The sequence below is a fragment of the Cyprinodon tularosa genome, unplaced genomic scaffold (assembly GCF_016077235.1).
Source record: "Cyprinodon tularosa strain WSP-4 unplaced genomic scaffold, ASM1607723v1 ctg75, whole genome shotgun sequence".
Lineage (NCBI taxonomy): Eukaryota > Metazoa > Chordata > Actinopteri > Cyprinodontiformes > Cyprinodontidae > Cyprinodon > Cyprinodon tularosa.
The window spans coordinates 276,553-300,346 of NW_024039507.1; the positions used below are offsets into that span (position 1 = coordinate 276,553).

Below are 23,794 nucleotides of genomic sequence, written 5' to 3' on the forward strand. Positions count from 1 at the left end.
ACGTTTGCAGTAAGTTCAGATATAAAAGATTTATAAAATTTTTTTCCAACTGAGTATACCTTTTCACTTGGTGGAATGGTCAGAGTGTTATGCGCAAAGCTTACTTATTGTGTCTCCTTTGCAGTGCCGATGTAGAACATCCAACGCTGCAATAAGGAACTCGTGGGCATCCTGCTGCTCATAACCTGCGAGGTGCCGTGCGTGAGTCCAAACCAGGTGCAGCAGGCGGAAGGGAATGTGCGGTGAACGGTGACCCGAGTAGAACTGAAGATACAAAGGAAAATTTTACAGGGCTATGCAAAAATGTGTCTTTCACCCCATACCGTTTCTCAGGTTACAAATTAAAACACTGTATTATTATGATTGGGCTCAAATGTGAGAGAACATTAACTATATAACCATAAAGATGAAGGAAAAGGCGGCAAGGTTTTAAGACCAGAGACATATGGCAAGAATTACTTTGAGGGTCCAAATTAAGATGCGATGTAAAATCATCTTGTGCTGCACTACAAGTTGCCAGTCTTTTAAAGTAGGAGTCCCCAAAAAAACCTGTCCCTAAGCTGTTAATCCATCAAGAACGATAAGTTGTGAACCCAGTGGTATTGACATGTAGACAGTAAAAAAGCTTTGACAATAAAAAACATCTTTACTGGCAGGTTGCAGAAATGAGCAGACAGAGAAGCCTCTAATGGTCGTGTCCAGCAGTAATATACAGCTGCTGAGGCTGTTATACGATTTCATTTATTGTCCCTGATCCATTAGAATACATTAATGTGCTTTGATTTAAAGCAGGCCATTTCATCTCTAGTTATAGAGCTTAAGTTGTTGCTCCAGTATAAAGTCATTTGCAGCTTCTAACAGGTTCACCTCCATTTATATTTTCCAGCTTCTTATTAGCTCATACACGCTTTCCCAACCTCGCTGAGGGAAAAACATCCCACAGCATGATGCCCCCACCATCATGTTTAACACTCGGGATGGTGTTTTATTGGAACTGAACATGAAAGCATCTCTAAAACATTATCAGCTTTGTCTAATCAAAGATGCCTCAGGTCTAAATATTAACAGCACTTATAATTTATTGATAAATACAATAAACAGCACAAATGTCCTATTATTGTGCAAATAATTAATTTGGTGTATAATTATAAATTATACATTTGGGGGTAAAAAGTTGCAATCATCAAACAGAATTAAGGGTTTTAAGATGTCTTAGGAAGTGGACTGTATTGCACTCCACCTTATGCCGGGCATACACTGGGCACTTACTGGCCGCCGCAGACAAAGGTGAGGGGTATTGAAAAAAAAATCTGTGGTCTAACTTTGCACAGTAAGGCAGGTTCTACGATGGCCGTGTTTAACATCTTGCAGTCACAGATAACTTGCAATGGTTTTCTGACTGTGTCTGACATTCATAATTTGTCTGCAACTAGGGTTGTCACGATACTAAACTTTTCAACTCGATACCGATACTAAGGAAAATATTCGATACTCGATACCATTTTCGATACCACAAGGATAAAAACAAAGACTCCAAAATTCAACAGAAATATTTTCATTAATAAATAAAATACAATAAATAAACACAATAAAGGTTGTATGCTGTGCATAATATTAAGCAAGCTTGATAAAAAACTTATAAAATTCAAATTAAGTGTTCCTTCCTTGGCTATGCTTTGCACACATAACAATGACACTAGCCAAACCAGTTAAGAAACAAAAAAAATTCTCAGCAGCTGCACCTCTTACAAAAAAAAAGTCTGAAACTGAAAAGAGCACAGAATTATTCAATCACACAGTGTTCAGAAAGTGCATTGTCCTCTATTCTGCACTTTAGATGAATGACTGCTTAGGTGCCACTGGTGACGGCACTGTATCGATACTTTTAAAAACGAGTATTGTATCCGGATACAAAATTTTAGTATCGATACTTTTTTGAGTTTCGATACTTTTGACAACCCTATCTGCAACTAACGATTACTTTGATTATCGATTAATTTGTCGATTATTTTTTTCCATAAATCGATTAATAACTGGATGGCAAAAAGTTCCTTAAAGAAGATTTTTTACAGAATTAAACCAGGTGAAACTAAAACTTTTCCACTTGAGGAGTTCTGGATTAAGCATACTTGAAATACTAAAATTGTTTAGTTTTTTTTGTCTTAAATGCAAAATATTTATATATTTTTTGACAATGCTTTTTATAATTAATGTTTTAAGTGGGTTGCTGTTTCAGCTAAAGGCATGTTTTAGAGTCTTTATACTCCAGTTAACAATCGATCACTAAATTAGTTGAAATTTATTTCAATAATCACGACAAACCTGATTAATTGTTTAAGCCCCTTTAATAATAACAATCCCACAGTGCGACAACTACTATGACATGCCACGACTAAATAACCAATAGGAATGCGACTGCTGCTGGAAATGTGCCACATTAAGATCAAATAGAGAAAATGAACACAAAGTGATCTTTCCAAGAGTTTTATGATTCAAAGAAAAATATGCAGAAAAGCATCAGCCCAAATATCACATGCTAATTCTAAAAGTATACCAGTAAACTTTAAAAACTGCTAATGAATAAGAAGCCTAATAAATGTAAAGTTAACACATTAGCCATCTTTAAGTACTACCTTTGACTGTCTTCACTTATTAATATAAAATTAAAATATTTCAGTTTCATTGCATGCAATATAAATACAAAGATGTAATTTTTTTTATCCAATATGAGAATCCTCTGCAACCACGGTAACGTAAATAAGGGGGAAAGTTTTGGCAGGTCGAGCAAGAAACACTCAGGAGACTCCAAACGATTTCCCACATAACAAAGAAAAAGTAAAACTAATATGTTTCAGATTTCTGAATCACTTTCTGTTGTGGAAGACCTGTCCTGTTTGCTCCAACTGGATCAAACTGTGACATGAAGCATTAACTCCTGCAGCAACCTCAGATTATATGGCAGTCACAAACGAGAGGGTTATTTTATACCTATTCTCTGATTGTAGGCTAGACTGATAAAAAAGAAACTCCCTGTTATTATATCTTTTTAGGGCCTGGAGTGGAATTTGATGCAATGAATATTGAAAGGCTTTTTGCATCTAATTTTTCCGTCAAACTCTCAGTAAACCACCTTCCCAAGTTGGTCTCTTTTCCTCAAACCCGAGTGAATCCAAAATCTTCTGTTTTCAGATTTGTTTGCGAGGCGCACACACTCTTAACGCTAATAGTTGCTAATCTAGTGAATAAACAGTGATCGCACAATGTGCACACATTATATATGATGTTGTCCCAAATATGAATTATTCCACGTTGTATAGTGTGCCATGCAATAGATAATAATAATAGGAAAAATCAAACCCTGTAGGAAGCACATAAGGGTATAAGGAAACAAAAAAAGGTTTGAGAACCAAGTGGAAAGTTTGGAATGAAATAGAGCAAAGGAAGCTCAATATTCTCATTTTTCAACTCTTAGATGTTTTAAATACAGCTCTCTTCTTTATGATTTCTTAATTGGAACTGGCTTGTATAGGAAAAATGAAACCATACTGACACATCATTACAGATATTTTAAAGTCCACTTCATTTTTTGCAGTTAAACAGTAGTAAAGTAAACCAAAAATTATAATATAGCAAGCTCAAAATGTGTCAAGCTTCTTTACATTTGTGAGTAACGAGTCACACAACATTGAGTTTCGATCTGTTATATAAAATATACATTAGATTAAAATCCGAACATAAAAGGGTATTAATGCTCACATTTTATAATAATCTATTAAAGGTTTTCTATCCGCGCCTCTCTTCTATGTACTTAATAACATATCAACTGAGACTTGAGCTCTGCTAGTCTGTGTTGTTAAAGGTGTTGGGGGTGGAGAATCAACTCAACACATTAGAGCTCCACTCGCCATCTGTGGGCCTGTATGTATGCTGCAAAGAGAGAAGATGTAGGAAGACAGTGAGGCAGTGTGGGAGCAGTCAGGCTCCTATTACGCAACAGTTTGAGATGATAAAAGAAGGAATATTTTGAGGAAAAACTACATGACATTCAATTACTAATCTGGTACAACAAAAAGCCTTCAACAATGCTTCCTCTTCATTCATTTTAGTGCCTCTGTACATTCCTCTTAACAAGGATATTATCCTCCTCTCCAGGTTTTGTGACTCAGTCTTTTGCAGCAGATTACACTCGAGGGGAGGAAATCTGCACTGCACAGTTATTATAACCAACTGACTATAGCCATGTGTTATTTTCTACCTCATAATTGTTTATACCTTAATTTCACTGAAAGCATCCTAAAAACAAGCTAGCATCATACCTCCTGAAAAAGCTGCGACATCTCACACACCAGACAGGAGTTTGATTGCATCTCGCACTTGTGTCTGTCAGAGAGAAAAAAGTCTCGCAGCAGCGGCGTGTGAGTTAGGGCTTGGACGATACAGTTCATGAAACACGTGTTGCCCAGGTTTATTAGCCCTCGTAAACCTGCAGGATGAGAAGACAGTAGAAGTGTGAGAACATCATAAGAGGAAGAATGCACATATCCTGCTTTCAAATGAATGAAACTTCTAGCCAGAAAGAACTGATTTATTATACAGGTAAATATTTAGCTCACTGTGGTAAAGGACTATTTCACAGTTTTGTTGGCATCCAGGCAATCTTATACGAATTGTGTTGAAATCAGTAACCATCAGAGCATCTGTGCCCCCCGAAAAAAAAACAAAACAATAACTTTTCATATTTCAAATCAATTTGATTCATGGCATGAGAATAAACATAACTTTGGTGGAGATGTGGAAGCCAGCAATATGTGAGAGTCCGGAGAAGAAGCTGAGAACCGATTCATTTATAAAATGCTCTACTGTTGGCTGGTTGAACAGGTGGAACACAGCCACGGCCTGGGTGTGATCCAAACCGAGCAAGGTTTAGTACTGGAAGAGGGTGCTCAGTGAGAGATTAAACACTCTAGACTGGTTTTGGCATGCTAACACGGAGAACACACAATTTATCAGTCAGTTGGACAGACCAGTTAATCTGTCTGAAGATCTGATGGCATAAAAGGTCCAAACAGATAAAACAGGGAGCGCCAAAGTACAAGAAGGCAACATATTGCTAAAAAACAACAGTTTGAGTGAATACGAGATGAAACAAAGCTTGTGATGGGCATCTATCTCCGTGGCAACAACATGTTCTTCATCTCGCTGCACTCTGCCTGTGGGGCTGCTCTGTGCAGCTGACCTTGAGTATCACACTTAAATGCAACACTAACCTCAAGCACACTTGAACAAAAGTACAAAAAGCAGGAACATACACAACTGTCAAAAGATGAAAAACTGTTTTGATTAAGACATAAGGGCTGAACTGTGTACTCTATTGCCTACCTATGGTACAGTTGGTAGTGATTTTCCTTCGCTTTGGATTGTGTCGTAATAACTCTAGCTCTCTCTTAGTGGGCTCCCACGTTGTGTATTTCTCCCCAATTCCTGTTATATACAAAAGAAATGAAAATGTAACTACAGAGAGTTATCAGAAGAGATGAATTAAAAACATGTCATTAATTCAGTTCGAGACAAAGCAGAAGGCTATACCTTGCAATTTCCAGGCTTTCCTCTGTTCCTCTTTGGCAATCTGTTCCAAGTCTTTGTCGTATATGTAGTCTTGACACACAAAACAGTATATTCCACCATATAATAAGTCTATTGCTGGAAGGGGGAAAGAAAAAGGCTGGTTGAAATATAAATAAGTTCTTACAAATGTATGTTTGTAGGTTTGGGTCACTTTCATTTTCGTATTTTATTGGTTTACCACAGTTGTTCAAAGTAAGAGATAAAAAAAAAAATCCTATAAATCTGTCTGAATCCTTTGAAATCCACTTAATGGAATGCAAGGTCTATTTAGTCAATGATTATAATAAATAAAAAAAAACTTAAAAATTATAGCTCATTTTATAAGCTGCACTAAAACTTGGGGCTACTATTAACTGTGGTCCCATTCTTCTTCTATGTTTTGATCATATTTTTTTCTCAGATGGAGATCTAAATATTTTCCTCTTGCTAGTTTTTCATACCATGTCCTACATCATGATAAATATAATTCAGTTACTTTAAAGGAAGATTCAACATGAAGTAATCAGGTAAAACCTTATGATTAGGGCTTCAAATGCACTGAATACACTTCCTTTTAAAAGAGGCACAGTTTTAAGCGTGATCTTAGTATTAACCAAAACAATCATAATAAGCGTTACCAAAGTAAAGATCTACAAACTGAACTTTCAAAACTTTCAAAATCATATACTGCATAAACTAATCTAAACCCAAGTAAAGCAGAAAATAGCTTAAGTATATTTGCCTTTCATTTGATCAGGTAAATAAGATGTTCTGCTAATGGATTGAGTATTGTTACTCTTAAAAATGAGGTAATAAGATATTAGGCACTTGAAATAAGATGATGGAGAGGCTTTTTCTTATTTCAAACTGAAATTATTTTTGTTTAATTGCCTAATTGTCATACCTGCTTCAATCAATTATTTAAAATAGTTTTTTCAAGAAAAAAAAATGGCTTTCACATATATTCTAATTTTTGCAATGTAGCTACTAACTTTAGAAGGTGGTAATTATATATTTTTATGTTTCAAAGCTGTAGGAAAATTTAAAAATGTTAAAATTCTAAATATTTTTTCTTCTCCAATTAAAATAAAAGAAGATCATGCTAATTTTTTTCTTTTTTAAAATGTGTTTTAATGCCACAAAACTGGTCAAAGTTATACCATCAGAATCTAATTGTGATCAATTTATCACAGACCGAGTAACTATGCAACTGAAGTGTTCAAGGCACATTTCTTTCACCTCTCCCACCCATGCACTAACACATACGCCACCATCTTCTATCCTCCAAGTCCACAGCAACAATACCTCAGCTCTGTTGCCGTGACAACCTATATTTAGTTTAACTGGACGCATTTCTGTTTTTGGCGCTACCCACACTGTAAAAGTAAGCTTCAGCATTATTCATAAACCTTAAAAAAAGGGGCAGAAATTTTTAGATTTAAGATAGAGGAAAAAGGGAATACCGCAGTGAAGAGGGGAGAATATATTGACTGAAAGACCTTCACTGATATAGACAGAAATCAATTACTTTCCTCACCTGAGTGAAGCATAAGAACAGTGAATGAAAAGATGGGGAGATGAGAGGGAAGAGAAAGTAGACATGAAAAGAGAAGAAGGTCTGAAGAGATCTAAGAGTGAGAATGTTTAGAACAAACAGGTTAAAACAGCATTAAAAGGAGCCCTGAGGGTGAAGCTTGCCATTCAACCGTTTAGCACGCTCGGGAGTTTGGACTAATTTGATTTGAAGCAGTGATGAGCAGAGAGCCAATGTCAGAACAGCTCCTGTATAGCTCAAAGCTAATTAATACTTTACTCCTTCACTTGGGTGTCTTTAACCAAAGAGTTGAGTTTAATTAAGTTTTTAAGCTTTTTAAGGGATCAAGGATTAGTTGTAAAAATAAACTTTATTTGCAAAATATCTATTCTCAATGTAAATACTGTACAATAAAATACTGTAAGCTGTTTAGTTTTAATAAAGCAAAATATTACATGGACGTCGGCATTTTTATGCTTTAATGCATTCTGGGTAACAGATATATGGTATGTCCTGTTGCACTAGCGCTGTTCAGCCAAAACAGTAATATGCAACATTAGACCTTTTCAATTTGAAGTGGAGCATGTAAGCATTTATGACAATATAAAAATCACAAGTGGTAATGCAGATGAGAAAAAAAAAGGAGGAAAAGTTGAGCGTTACCCAAAGAAGTTAGTGATTATGCGGCTGCTGCTAGGAGATGCTAAACCCAGCTGGACCGCTTTGCTACAAAGAGCTAGTTTCTAACTGAAGCTGTTCACGGTAAGCATTGGGATCAAATCATTTTCTTCAAGTCGTAGGGAAACTGCTGCTCCAACCGTTGCATTTCCGAATTCTCCCCGAGTGGTGCACGAGTGAACATGAGTGAATATATTGAATGTGATTGGTCATTTATCAAGAGGGCGGGATTGTTGTGGCAGAAGGTTTGCAAGCAAGTTTGATTGTGGCCAGTTTGTCGGAAGCATCTCGCTAACCAGTTAGCAACTTAGTGCTAGTAGGTTCCCAAGCAGAAGCTTCCTTTGGTGTAGAAGGCTTATGTACATCTTTGAGCCCTTGCTTAGCAACACTGCCAGTTCTGTTAGCTCTACGCCTGCTGAAGACACAAATGTCCATCCCCGTGAACACTGGGACAGAACTCAAAAGGTAAAGTAAAGAACTCCTATTTCTTATTTCAACCATTGAATATATTAGCCGAGACATATGAATTAAGATGCTATGACCGTAAAAAATAGACAGCTGACCATGGATATATAATTGGCCGAATTTAGGTGTACACGGACGACATCCGTGGTTGAAAAATATAAAAAAGAAAATATAATTTATTTAGGTAATAATGAGTTTTTTAATTATACATATCACTTTTTAAGTTAGACCAATCTATTTTTTTTACTGATCCAAACCGATACATGGGCTGAGAATATTGACCAATATCCGATATAGATCCAATATAACTGTTTACTGAAATAACTTTATATCCTGCTATGTGAGTAAAGGCATCATGCTCGACAAAGATTTTTAAGATTTTTAAACAAAGAAAGATTTTTAACAAAGGTAAAAAATGAACAGATATAAATCATCATTAGCTATTGTGTTCGCTCTGCATGATAGCGTAATCAGCTTTGCAGTCATAAAATTGAAGTCACTAGATCGCTCTAACTGTATTGCTGTATATATCAATAAAAATAGAAATGAATGGATGTAAATACTGACTAGGCATCATTTATGTGATATCCGATCCAGCAAATAAGTGAATAGGGCAGCTGATATCCAAGTATTAGATCAGTCCCTCTATAAATTTATACAACACACACAATCATCAACGCAGGGCTATATTTTGCAATCCTTATGGGGACTATGTCATGACTTCCATTCATTTCTATTAACTAACTGAAACCCTTACCCTAACCACACCCATTCCAATACAAATCTAGATATAACTCAACAACTTAGTCCCCAACCTGTTTCTCATGGGAAACACTTGACAGGTTCATATTAGGACATGTAGGTCCCCATAGGACATGTAGGTCCCCATAATGTAGCATATTATGGATACCATAGAATTTGGCCTTATACTGTCCCTGTGAGGTAACCAAAAAACATCCCCACACACAGATCAAATTTACAGTAGATGGGCAACATTTCTGTAATGCACGATAAGTCGTTCTCAAAAGAGTGGTAAAATAAAGACCGCTTTTTGTATTGTGGTGCTAAGGTAGTTTTTAAAATTAATAGATGAGGCTTAGAACCTTTATATAGACTACCTCCTTATGAATACCTATTGACTTTAAGTTCAGATTGCTGCTGATGACTAATGTACATATCAATAAATTAGAAAATATTTCAAAAGTTCATGTATTTTAGTAGAAAAAAATAAAATTTATAGTAAAGATTCATGTGAAAGTAGTTACTAACAGAAAGGACAACTATAAAATATACTGGGATGCAATACCAGTTCTGAAACAATGGGGTACTTACCTAGATTGTGTCTTTTGTTTTTTGCGTGTTCGTGAATGTGTTTCTTTGTAAAACAGCCAAAAAAGATGCAGTACAGACAAGAGTGGAGTCGATTCAGGTGGGCGCCACACATGTGACAGATACACGACTTGGCCTGTAAAAGAAATACATAAAAAAACAGGGAGGATGGGGGTTTTGGTGAAGACAAGAGAGAGAAGCTAGTGAGTGAGAGAGAAGAAGGAGATAACAGAACACTCATGGTGAGTGGGAAGTATACAGAGACAAACTCTTTGCCAGCTGAAACAGATTTCTATTTTCCAGTTGCTCCACTAAACACTTCAGAGAACACATTGCTTGAATAAACCTGACATAAAAGCAGACTGATGGCTGCTCTGTCTGTTGACAAATCAAATACAGTCGAAAAACAACATATTTCCACGTAGGATCCTTAACACACACAGGCGATGATGGGATTTACTGTTTGGCAAGCGCACTGGAAGAGACGAGCAAAATTTGTCTGAGGCACACAGGCAAAACATCAGCAGTAGCTGTGTGCCATTGCTTTGGTTTATATTTTTGAAGCAACCTGCAAAACTGTGCATCTGAATGCTGGATGAGCTGCCACTAGAACTATAATTTCTGGACATTTTAGAACTTGATAATGCATTTTTTTTCTTAACAGGATTAGTCTTTGGGAATGAACAAAAAATGCAACAGCTGAAGCTTTCCTTTACGGGCATTTAAAATGCAACATCAATATGTACTGCAGAATAATCTGGACTAAAATACAAGTTTTAATTAACGTACACTTGATTATATGCATGTATCCTTGTCTGAATCTCCTGCACATAAAATACAGTTCAATAGTGGAAGAAGTGAGACCACACCCTCTAAAGGACATATTCATTCCACTATTATCAGCAAAGGTAATTTTTTAGAAACTTGGACTACAGGAGCCTCAAATCTGATTAATAACTTCATAGTAGTTATTGATGGAATATTCATTGTATTCTATGATTTTATATCTGGTACGAAGCACCTAAAAACGTACAAATAAGATGAATAGCTAGCTAATATGTCAAATGCTAACTATAAGCCACAGGTTGATCAATTTACTGGCGATAAAACAGGTTGTCCCACAATATCACCACTACGCAGATGGAATTATAGAACAGTTTATCATTTATTTATTTTGAGGCTTATGACATGACTGGGCGAGTGTTACAGAAGGGAAGGAAGGGAAAACCGAGAATTAGATTGAGACAGTGCTCACAGAACAGTGAATTTGGACAGGGCTTTTGTTCCGTTGCAGGCCCACAAACAAAAATAAAGAAGCAGACATGGTACCGGGATTTGGTCTAACCATCTTGACTTTAGAGATTGATTTTTAGCATGCCAAAATAGAACAAAGAGAGGTTGAATCATGTTTTACTAAACAGTCCTTTACAGCTAACTGGCTTGTATGAAAGGAACAATTTGAAGCGACAACGCTGCTGTGCACTAGTATAAAGTAGATTATGTACAATACTGGCCACCTGTTAAGATATTTGGTTGATATGCATCTACCAGATGCTTAGAGGGTGACAGCACTGTAGCTGTAGGGTGCGCAACTCGCAGAGGGAAGTCAGTGTTTACAACGGTGCTATTTTTAAAAGGTCATGTAGAGGGAACACAACACAAAAAGTACCGTACTTAGAGCTGCTTTAACTATGGCAGCATTGCAATCTCAAAAACGGACATTTTTTTTCAATCCATGAACAAACCATACCCAAGGACCAACAGGTTATGATGGAAATAATTAAGAATTGCAAGTGAACTCAGATCAGAGGAAGCAGAGACATGAGAGGGTTTTAGACAGAAACTGCATTTTCTACAGCTAAATGTCTGCTGTTATTTCAGGTGTCACTTAGACTTAATCTGAAAGTTGTACATTTTGAGCTTTGCAAAGTAGTAAATTAGAATCTGCTGCATTTTTGTTTTAGTCAACTTTTTTGTTCCAGGTTCTGACATTAATTTAAAGGTTAAATGTCTGAGGCTGAGGTTATCAAGACAGATTTGCGATGAGTCCAAAAAGAGTTATTTAAGACATTCACTTAGGATCTCTTCAATTTTTTTCCTCTTAAGGGTAGCTTAGATAGCAGAAGTGAAACAGGTAGATGCCAGTGTGAGAGCCTCACAGGTAAAATTTGAAGATCAGCAGATGTTTGTAATTTTTTTATCTATTAGTATGGGCTAAAACTGGAACAACTTATAATATTTGTTAGGGTCGGTGACAGTGATGCAGTAGTACTGTTAGGGTAGTGTATAAAGCAGAGAAGCAATAAAAGCAGTGTGGTTTTGTCATGCTGGTAACCCAAGGGTTGGGCATTATCCTTAAATATTTGTTATTAGCCATTAATACAATATTAATAATCTATAAGAGAATCAGTATCAAATCATATCAACCACCATAATGTATGGTTAAAATATCGCAAAAGGTCATTTCAGCACAAAAAAAGTGAAAGCAGTGATTATTAGTGTTCAAATAGTATTGGCTTTAAAATCTCATCTTAATTTATACATTTTTGAAAGAACACAGTTATTATATATGTATAAAAAATTGCTAATTATTTGGTAAATCATTATAAAATATTCAAATTTTTTGTTGTTCTGCTCTATAGAAAAGTAACAAAAATAGTATAAGATGTATAATAAGTTGTGTTTATAATGCTCATAACAATAAAACAAAAAATATATAGACCATCCACCATGATCATTAATGGAGTGAAAGAGTTCATGCTTATGCAATAGTCTGTTGAGTTGCGTTCAGTGAGAAGTGAGAGGTGAGAAAAATCTGAATTATTGATATCCTGCTATTGGATTTTTATTGAACACAGTTTTCAGCCATAGGGTGAAAGTACAAATGCAAGTAGAACAAAATGTAGACAAAAAAAAAAAAAAAAAGACTACATCACTGATGAAATAAGTATTTACATGTTACAAAGTAATGCACTCCAAAGAGGTAAGATTTTGTCAGTATTGTATAAGCTCTTTGAATATTTGTAAAATAAGAAGAGTGGGAATCCCTCGAGGGATTTCTAGTGTGTTATCAAACTCTAAAGAGGTTATTGTGGACAGTTTGTGGTGTAAACAGTTAACTACTGACCCACCTACATAAGCTAGCCAAACTAGTCTGCCCTCTATGCAACATTCAATGCTGTACTAAACAATAGTGCGTTTTCTATGCAGGTTTTATTTATAAAAGAAATAGGAAATATTTTTCCTGTGTCCACCTCTTCCTTGTATGCTAAAGCCTTAACAGGAGAAAATTAGCTCAGTAGAATAAGCAACATGGATCAAAAGTATTCCTCCAACTTTTATTGTCACCCGACTTTGACTGAGTGAATAAAATGACAAAAGTGTCATTACAACTGATTTAAAAAATCCACCTGAGAATCATTTAAAACTATTCCTCTAAGATTATTCATTACCATACTTTACTTATCCAAATTCTTCATATTCCTCTCTAATCCATCATATTTGGTGTTGTTTGCTTACTTTCATTACCATGTTAAATTAATGAGATTGCTGCTGTTAAATATTATATGCAAACAAAAGTTTTCAGTAGATTCTGACACATTTGCTGGACAGCTATTTAAAATAAGTGGATGTATGTGAGCAGTCTAAGACAACAATGTCTCATTTGTCCCCGTTAAACTCAAATCATGTCCTTTATGCAGCCTTTTTATGGTCATATCAGCTCTTAGACAGATATTTGGGCTCCCTTCTCTGTCCAGCCCATTTCAGTAAAAACCCAGTTTACACTGAAATTAGACTAATACACAGACTTTTAATGATGGCTGTGGAAACACATTTGCCTCCTTACTTGCACACTTATGCCCTTCAGACGCTGTCATGGACTCACCCTAAAGCTTAATATATCTGAACACATGCACTGCCAGCAGACAGAGATAGTTTTAAAAACCAGGGGTAAAGTGAGATGGTTAGGAAGGATTACCAAACTGTGTCTGTCTAGCTGTTTTTTTTTATTTATTTTTTTTATCTACCCTCTAAAACGCAGTGTTGCTGCTCCGGTATGCGTTAGCCCCCCGTTACGCAGCAGCAGGAGGATAGTTGCATCTTAAGGGGGGGAATATGAACATGCCAGCTTAATTAGCAGATACAATATAGGTGTGTCCACACCCCCCTTAAAAACTCCTGGTGAGCACACTGCATTGAATTCAACATTAACGTAACATGATAATATTATATCTATTGAAACTGGCAGAAACAATTTCCCAGTCGTGTCTGCATACGAGCTGAGCTGTAGCAGGCATGGATAGTAGACATGGATAGTAGACATGGATTGTGATAATACAGCAGTAAAGGCTATTCAAAAGAATTTGCAAAAATGTAACTTAGTTTTCAATGATATTTATCTACATATATGACTTGTATTAAGATAAAAAAGTGAATTGCTTAAATGGCAGAGAACATGACCTGTGTTTATCAAATTGAGAAAACATTGATACGCAAAATCCTAAATGAGCGCATTAGGTGCCTCTCTGTGCACCCTCCCAAAGCAGCTCGTCTACTTTCCCCTCGATGCACCACAAGTCCAACACATACACAAGCCAGTGAATGCCACGCCTTGCCCTCCTTTCCTCAGTCTCCTCTGCTTCCACACTTCCTCACAGAGCAGGACATCTATAGATCAGCCTTCTGCCCCCTACCATGGCCGATCCAGTCTTTTTCACTTTTAGCAGTCTTGCCGGGGGCCTTATAATGTTCTATTAGATCGCCTATTGATCAGCTGCTGGCTCAGATTACTGAGACCATTGCTGCACAGGTAGCAATCGTCTGTCCATATCACATCATCCTTTATCCAGCCTGCATCAACATTAAACATGAAATCTTCCTCAAGACCATAACTATTAAAAATGTTGGCCTCCTGGGCCATGTAACAGACTTGTTTATGCTTTTGTTTGTTTTTTATTTCAGCGGGATTATTAGACTTAAGTCGTTTTCTCAAAAGATTTTCTTTAGAGCTTCCTGTCACCAAATGATAGCCGCAACAAAGCATGGTTCTAGCACTATCATATTTCATTGGTGTGATGGCATGTTTAGAATGATCTATAGAGGTACTTTGCCACACACCATTCCGTTTATAGGCCAATCTGACCACAGCCTCTTGACTAAGACAATAACAAATAACAATTATAGCCTATAAATCCTCTAATGTTCTAAATAAAGCATCAAATATCTTTAATGTTTGTATAATCGTGTTTGTATTTTTTTATATAGCCACTGCTTCTCTTGTTATTCAACTTAAATGACAATGTATTACTGTGGATGCTAATAAGATGTGCTGTAACTAAGAAGAGAAAATGACAACTACACTGTGGACGAACATCTGGATCTGCTGAATACTTTCTAGCTGCTGCAAAAACAAAGATGGAGGGGCACATTGCTATATGAGAACAGTGACTCACCACTCTGCATAGCATTTATAAGTCTCTGAATGCGCATGCATTCAGCTGAAATTACAAGGCTTGCAAATGCTTGCAAAACCATTCTGCAAAAAAAGCTGGCCAATATATGTTCCGAGTATCCAAATAGATTCATACAAAACACCACACACACCCCTCTAAATCTATATTTAATTTGAACAAGAGAAGGTAAGATGGAGAAACTTGCAGTGATGCTCATTGCAGCCAACTGAACCCATAGGGATGGTGTCTGTCAGTGCCTTTACAAGATAGCATTTTAGATGGCAACCCCCCCATTTCTGCCCTGGTAAAATGTATTCAATATGCACTGCCAGCAAAATGCCCATGAGACTAATTTTTAATACGATTTCTTTTTCTCTTCCATCTGCTTGGAGTGGTCTCTGTTGACAGTGTGTGGAGCTTTGCTTGAGCACGCATTTTCACCTCATCCTAACAAATCCCTGAGTTCCTGGACGTCAGGGATTGTTAGAGTGCGTGGCTTATCTTCATACAGTCACAAATTGCTATTGGGATGTTATAGTTAGACCCCAAACGCCTGGCTATAAAGTCAGGGTTTCATTAGTTCTACGAAAATAGTAGGTGAAATGGAATAAATCTGTGATGATGCACAACAGGTATGAAGTTGTATGCGCTCCCTTACACAAGTATATATTCTATTTTAATTTCTTAAATTGTCGACTTAAAATTAGATCAACAGATGCTCTCTCACTAAGATTGAAGTTTTTTAAGGATAATGTGCAAACAAATTTGGTTTCTAGATGCTTAAAGCTGGTAGAAACAAATTCTACTTAATGGTAATCTCAATAAGAACAAGTTTGTGGTTGAAACATGACAAGATGTGAATTATTTTTTACAAAGCACCATGGAATCATTTAAAAAAAATGGAGCAGGAAGTGCATGCAGAAGACATACATTATGAGTAACTCAACTACAGACGAGGTCATTTTAAGTTTAACTTCCAAATTATCCCATGGAAAATATGGACTGAAAAGCAGGTATTTTGCCTAAATATTTCTCTTCTCCCATCACTTAATAGTATTGGGTGGGGGGGGGGGGGGGGGGGGGGGGGGGTGACAGAAAAATCTCTTTTAGCCATTAGCTTCTGGAAAAATCTTAAAGCATAGAGGCATAAGACAGCTATTATCAGCTCGCCGTGTGAGCATATAAAAAGCCGATCAATTGAATTCATTATCTTTCTACGATCTTCCGCCACCCATTTTCAAATTTTTTTTAAACAAACAAAATACTTTTCTTTAGATTACTGCTATACATTAGATCTAAAGTAGAAAAAAAATATGTCATCCAAAGATTAACCAGTATGCAAAAACAGAGTGTCCACACAGAGATTGATTGCATTTTGGTTCTGGGCTTAAACAGACACAAAAGTGATGGACAGCTCATTAGCCAGATGGTGGTTCTGGGGGGCCTGGATGGCTGCCTTGGGCTAGCTCAAACCCCTACCACCGAGTTTTATAGCAAAAAGGCTTTTCCACGTTCAGCTGAGCACTGAAATCACGAGGATCGTTTCACATTGAGGGGAGAAAAGGAAAGATAAAAAAGACAGAAGACGAGTGGAGTTAAATGGATTTCATGGAGCTGCTCGTGTTGTTTTTGCAGGTCAAGGAAGTTTCTTATTCTGAGGCTTAGATCATGGTGTTCCCTGTAAAAAAAAAATCACCAACCAATAAAAACTATTATTTAGTTCCCTTTGTTGGTGCACTGAGAAGAGGCAATCCAGCACTTCCTGGTTGAACCTGATTTCCAGACGTCGATTCCGATCATTTCTAAGGACTTAAACATATAATATGAGAAAAAAAGAGCAACAGTAACAGAAAAAGAAGTGCTTTAAAACTGCAAGAAGCTGCTGGACATAGAAGTATATTATGATGGAGTATCTGCGGCTAAAGAACTGAAAGGCAAACAGGACGGTGACGCATCTGAAAGCAGATTACCCATAGAGGGCTTTACATTTGTTTGGACTGAGTCATTTTACCAAAGTCATCATGACTGACAAACCAAAAGCCACATCAGACAAAACAGGAGTGACAGAAAGCATACAGACATGCAGGAATCAGATTTGGATAGGGGCCAAATCCAACATCTGACATAACCACAACTACTGAGCATCATCTATAAGGCACAGGCATGAGAGACTAAAAAGGAAGGATAACAAAGAAAAGATATATCAGGGTTCAGTATAGCTTTTTGGTTATGTGCAATCATTGGATATATTATTTTATAAAATATGAGCCATATGAACATTTGCTTTTCTCAGCACATAAATCTGCAACAACACATTCAGGAAGCAACATGAATCATGGCTTTAACAAGGCTGACATCGAAAGGAGAGAAAAATGAAAGCAGGGGAAAAAAAAAAAAAAGAGGGAAACAGTAACGTGGGAGCAAAGGCAAAAGAGGAACAAGCAAGCAGCATGAGCAGTCTGTAGGAATAACTCTAGCTGCTCCAAATGTATGCTGATGAGTCACAGAGCAGGAGGCCCATAATGTGATGGAGATGGATCTGACAAAGATCTGCTCACAACACCAAAACCAACCACTCTGTGGATTTAATCATGCCTCAGCGCATTTGTGCTTAAGAATATGTGCGTCAAAGTGAAAAGAAAAAAGACTAGAGGAGAAACATAAATGTTTAATGCTTTAAAAAATATATACGGTTTCTATCCCTAGCAACCCCTTTTGCATAGTGCATCTTGGTTAGCACTTGAGGGTTGGAGATGATGTGGATGGTTTTGTTTTTACCTCTTAGCGCTGAGAGGTTTATGATCACATTCCTCCATATTTAATCAAAGTAACAGCCAATTCTCCAAAGCAGATCCAACATTAAATACTGTCAGTTTAAGCCATCACACTTTCATCTAATTTAATACGTACACAACCTAACGCAATAGCTCTGATGAAAGTGCATCTTTGATGTGAAATATCTCTGGCAAACCCAGATAATGCACTTAATCCTTCTGAAAGTAGTAGGACCAATATTTAGAAATATAGATTCCATATAGTGCCTTACAAAAACATCCATGGAGTTTCACATCTTGTCAACGCAAATCCGATACTAAAATAGTATTTTACCAACACTTACTAATATAAATGTAAAGTAGAATTCAAATTGTACATTTTTGTGCACTGTGCATACATCTACAACTTCTCTTTAGAGAAAAAACTCTGTGTTTGTTACTATCTTAGAACAAATATAGTGGTTTGAAGGCCAACATGGATGGATACCTAAGGATACAGGCAAGCAATGGTTATTGGTGAGACACAGCAGAGGCTATTTGTAACTCTGAAGGAGATGCAGTGCTCAGCTGGGAGTAATCTGTTGGAAGGAAAACCATTAACCACAAATTTGACCTAAACATCCCCTCATAAAATACAACTGGACCATGAACCTCGGTGGTAGCAGTATTATGGTGCTACCCACAACAATAATAAAGCTTGTCAGAGATAATGGCAAGATGCTTGGGGTAAACACTGAGCTGTCCTCAAAATAAACTTGTTAGAGACTGGAGGGATGTCTTCTGCAAGACAACGGTGACGAAAATACAAAGAGGGTTATGGTGGAATAGTCTGAAAGTGGGCCAAAAAAAGTCCAAGCCTGAATCAAACTAAATCTATAGAAAGATGCCTGGTTTATTCAGGAATTCCAAAATAAATTCACTGGAATAAAGTGGTAAAGTCTTACACCTAAAGATTTGTTGCTGCAATTGCAAAAAAAGAGATGGTTCAAAACTTCTCAGGTCTTCAGTTGCCATCAATCATATTAATTTAACTTCAAAATCTTTCACAAAATATAACTGGTCTATTCAATCAAATCACCAATAAAAGGCTCTTTAAACATTCCCCTAATCACCCACCTAGTTCACCGACTAAACAGCAACCAATTACTAAATTCACTGTTAATTATCTTATCAAGATAATTTTATCTAAATGGGGAAAAAAAGACTGTTATGGTAAAAGGTTGCTTTGAAATCTCATATTAAATGCCGGTACTCTAATACTAGTTTGACAAAAGAATAGTAAGGAAAACAAGTAGGACTGATGGGAACAAAAAAAGGATATTAGCAGATTTTTATTCTTCTTGTCTTGCATTGGTAAATAACGGCTGTAGTCTTTGTATCAATCAGGTGTGACTAAGCTGAGACTTTTGACTATCTGGTAGGCTGAGTCGTTTAACTCAAATGAGCAGAATGAAACGTAATGAAGCACAACCAAATATTACGTAAGCATTACAATCAGCTTTGAACCAACTCAGACCTAATGCAACACACACCCATTTCTATTTAAAGCCAAAGGCAATAATGGTTTCAGGCCACACAGTGATTTCTTTTCAATGATGAACATATCCACAAATCTGTAGAATGAAAGTTTTAGGTTTACTCAGAGACCAAGAAAATTTAACCTTTAGGTTTCCAGTGAACACGTTACCAAAGCAGAGTTCTGACCGCACTCAGAGCAGGTGACAGATCAGCTCTTAAACGTTGCATTGGAATTGATTTCAACTGTGGGTAGAGTATAAGAGAAGCTTTAAATTAATTTTTGGTGAAAAACCAAATTATTTCTGAAAATGTGTAAAAGCAGAGTAAAATAAAGAGAAAAGCTCCTGAAATATTCTTACCATGAAACTATTGAGAATGCAGCTCTAGATTTGAGCCGCTTTTCATTTGTGCATTGTTGGAGGATGAATAAGCAGTGAGCAATGCAGCTTTATGCTCGTCTTTTTGAAAACAGACAGTAATCATACAAAATCATAACACTTCCTGCTACTTCAATCTACTGCTCTCACTTTTGGATCAAAATGGAGATCCAGATTTAGTGTATGCATTTATAGGAATATACTGAAGCTGGGAACTCATGGATGTAGTAAATTAATCCCTGTGTGGAGCACGACTGCTGCTCTGCATGTCACACCAGCTAGGAGGCTCTGCAAAAGCATGAGGTAAAAGACCTCTGATTTTATCCCCAAAATGGAATTCAATGAGACCAGACTTCAACCTCCTCCTTTAAGACGTTGCTTCAAAAACACATCCTGAGATGAATTAATAATCACACGCATAACCACAACCAGAAATAAATAAATGTTTTATTTTCCTAAGGAAGGTTCTCTGGTCGGTTGTAATTTGTAGGCGGGTATAGAGTTCCTTTCATTCATTAAAAGCCTTAAGGAAAAAAAAAATCCTTAAATTGTAATGATATATATACTTAAACATTTTATAAATAAAAATTTTAGCACTAGCAAATAAAAGTTTTGCTTTTCTGATTTGAATGATAGAAATTATAGCACAATGTTTAGCTCCAAAGGCTTGATTGGGGTGTGGATAGTAGAGTACCTTTAATAAGAGCATTTCATTTATGAGCCATTTTAAGTTACTGTATAGCAAAAAATATTTAAAGAAAAATACATGGAACTTCTCTTCTGATTCCTCTAAGCAACATACCCAGAGCGTATTACTGAAATGTTTGTCTTTTAAATTATATGACATTTTAAATAAACCAGATAGTCTGTTTATATTTTCAAGTATCTGTTAACCAAATATATACGGGCCTTATAGATGACCATATCTTAATTTAGCCTACTTATTATCACTAAAACCCTACAGTGGAAGATTTTAATTTAATTATAATAGACAAAATGCATACTGTATTTTTTTTTTAATGTAAGCTGATTTTCTTTATCTTTTAGTCTTTAAAATATCTTGAAATTAAGCCTTTTTCTAAGAGAATCTAGGGTCAGAATCTAAACAGCTGCTAAACAGCTACTGATCCAGAAGCAGCATGAAAGGGTTTAAAAAACATAATCGACAACATTCCACTATCATCCAAGTGCAAAAAAAGTCCACCATCACTGGTTATATCCATCACTTTGAGCTACGTCATCATACAATCCGTTAGGGACTAGTGCTAAAGCATCACAAGGCCCTGCTGTTTCCTTACAACGATGCAGACAGATGGGATTACACTCCTGAAGTTTGAAGATGACACCACTGTTATTGGCCCCATTACCGACAATTACAGGTCCGCATGCAGACGTGAGTTGGATCGGCTGGTCCACTAGTGTGGTAAAAACCATCTGGAGCTGTTGTGAGCTTCATCAGCAACATTATCCATGTTGTTTACCTCCAATGCCTTTGACCTACTCTTTTTCATGACATGAATAGTTCATCAAAAAACAAAGACCTTAAAAAGCTGCTGGTCATCTTCTAAAGTGCAATTCTTCAGCCAGCACCAGTGCTCATCCATCACTGTATCGTTTAGCTTATCCACAAAACAACAGGTTTGCACTGCAACAACCACTTAGGTCTGCTGAGAGGATCATTAGGGGCTGACCATTCTCTGACCAAAGCTTGTGGATGTCTAGTTGGGTCAAGAAAAGGACAGCTATCACCCACCTGAACTGTTTAGACTTATAAAGGAATAATTTCACAAAGATTTTAGTTTTCTAAGACATCTCTTAATGAATAAAATGCAAATTTACAAAATAAATGCACTTTTTATGTAATTTTTAAGAATGGCTACTTTGAATTGGTCTTATCTCACATTTTATTCAGATTTTTTTAAACTGTTGAGCCATCTGGTGCAAATATCTGACGCATTTCTCCTGCTTATATTGCTTTTCACCTTTTTTGTTTTACTTTCAGTAAAGAGGCACTGGGGAAGGAAGGCAATCCATGGCTTATGCATCTGCTCTACCTGCATTATGTCAGTGAAGATGAGGGGGGGGGAGCAGCATCAACTCACCAGATCTGTCCATCCTGCATCACTCTGAAGCACCTGATTTATTACAACGACATAAAAACGTACAACTTATAAGAGAAGCCCACTTCTGTTGCAATGCAATGCACAATAAATCACTAGAATTAAAGCAATTATGGAATTTCAAATAAAAAATATAAAGAAAAGAGAAATGGTGATGAAGTGTAATCGCGTTTTCGATGGCTGCAGGGAAGCTGTGGTCCACGCAGACCTGAGGGAGAACTCCACACCACTCGTGTTTGAGGAAGAGGAAGGAGGGGGGGGCACAATGGGTTCATATTTGGTGAGGTAATGGCAGCTTGTCGCCACAATTGTTCCCTTTTACGTTTAATTAACCACTAAACAACACCGTTCAGCCAAATCTCAAGTGTAGCGCCCAAAGACAGGCTGCAGTTTTTTAAGTTCCAATGTGGCAAACAATCAACCGGTCCTTGCAGTTCAGACCCACAGCAGCTAACTCACCGGCGGCTAACCGCAGAGCTAGCTACTTGAGCCGTTGGACCGTAATTTCGTTCAGCTGTGTATGTGCTTCACGAGGGACACCACGGTTTCTACGTGCCAAAAAATAAATATATATATATATACCCCCTTTTATTTTCGTGTCAAACGGTGCAGTTCTTGTGTGTTTTATGTTTTTACCTTGCGTCTCCTGGTCTCAGCAGTGCCACTCCAGACAAAGCATTGATATATGACTCGGAGGTTTTGTTTCCAATTATCCACCTTATAACCGTTCACATGGGAGCACCCGGCCGGACTCATGACAGACAAAACATTCAGGAAGGAGTTTGAGGTGACAATGAAGAGTCTCCTGGGTTAATCACTCAGCTAGGCTACCTAGCACAACTGTCTGTGTCCAGAAAACGTTTCCGTTTGGAAACGGGACAATCGGTGTAGTATCCAAAAATGCTCCCCGGGTATCTGATAAACTCAGTCGTTAATGGCTAACCCTGAATCAGTTCATGTAGCCATCTAGCAGTGCTCTGAGCCGAGTGAAACCCTTTACTCTCCTTGCTCTTTTGACAGTTATGTTTCCCTTTTACGTTAGCCCCACTTCCACTCTCACGATTAGTTAGCGTGCTAACTCTCAACTACGGCTTCACTATACCCGCCCATGTGGATCATGATTTGTCAACACAAAGAGGTTACGTCATTACGTAGGTTCGATACACGTTGGGTGCGTTGAGTTTTCTGTACAGTGCGTGCCGTCTTTCGAGTTGGCATTTTTATCAATGACGCTGTCACAGGGGGGGCATTACACACCACCCATTCAGGATAACCGGGGGGATAAGGGTGATCCGGGATTTGTAACAGACTTATTCTTGAATGGTGTAAAGTACCTCGATGAGGATAAGAGTTTACTCCATCCAAATTAAGAATCCTCTGGAGAACCAGGGGTTATCCCATTGAGATATCAAGGTGACGGTTGTATTTCAGATGTACATTTTTCTTAAGAGTAATTTTTTTCTTTTTTTTACATAATCCTCAAAAATCCTATTGTGATTGTGCAAAGCCAATCTTCACTCTTCCAGAAAAAAATAATAATAATAAAAAAGAAAAAAAGAATGATTTTCTCTGCATTTTTTATTTATGTTATTTATGCTATATTTATGTTATATGTTTACTATTTACTAATTGTTGGTATTTTTATTTTTCCCCAAACAAACTTGATTTACAATTACAACATAAATGCTTTTTTTCTTTTTTCTTTTTGCCATTTCTTGTGTTATTTGTATTTTTTTTTTTTTTTTAGAGCTTCTGATGTTACAGGATAAAAGTGGAATATACATAGCTTAAATAAGAGTAATGTATTCATTTGTTTGTTGCATCATTCATTTGCTTTCTAAAGATTTACATTAATAAACAATTGAAAAAGCAGATAGTCCTTTGATTTATTCATTTATTTTGCTAGATTTGTATAACTGACCTTTGGTAGCAAAATGGCCAT

At 36.8% G+C, this 23,794-nt stretch overlaps 1 protein-coding gene across 2 annotated transcripts in view; it reads right to left on the bottom strand.

Moving 5' to 3' along the window:
- Positions 1 to 22,959, bottom strand: part of LOC119773184 (ubiquitin carboxyl-terminal hydrolase 22) — a 30,713-nt gene extending 7,754 nt beyond the window's left edge. Inside the window, exons 1-7 of one of the 2 annotated variants that reach the window (XM_038270060.1) lie at positions 22,489 to 22,959; positions 21,835 to 21,867; positions 9,614 to 9,746; positions 5,587 to 5,700; positions 5,380 to 5,481; positions 4,317 to 4,483; positions 105 to 264 (exon numbers count right to left, since the gene is read on the bottom strand). In XM_038270060.1, coding sequence (XP_038125988.1) covers positions 105 to 264; positions 4,317 to 4,483; positions 5,380 to 5,481; positions 5,587 to 5,700; positions 9,614 to 9,746; positions 21,835 to 21,867; positions 22,489 to 22,608 — 829 coding nt within the window. In that variant the 5' untranslated portion in view covers positions 22,609 to 22,959. The remainder of the gene's footprint in view (positions 1 to 104; positions 265 to 4,316; positions 4,484 to 5,379; positions 5,482 to 5,586; positions 5,701 to 9,613; positions 9,747 to 21,834; positions 21,868 to 22,488) is intronic. The other variant, XM_038270061.1, reaches the window with a different exon arrangement.
- Positions 22,960 to 23,794: the final 835 nt, after the last annotated feature.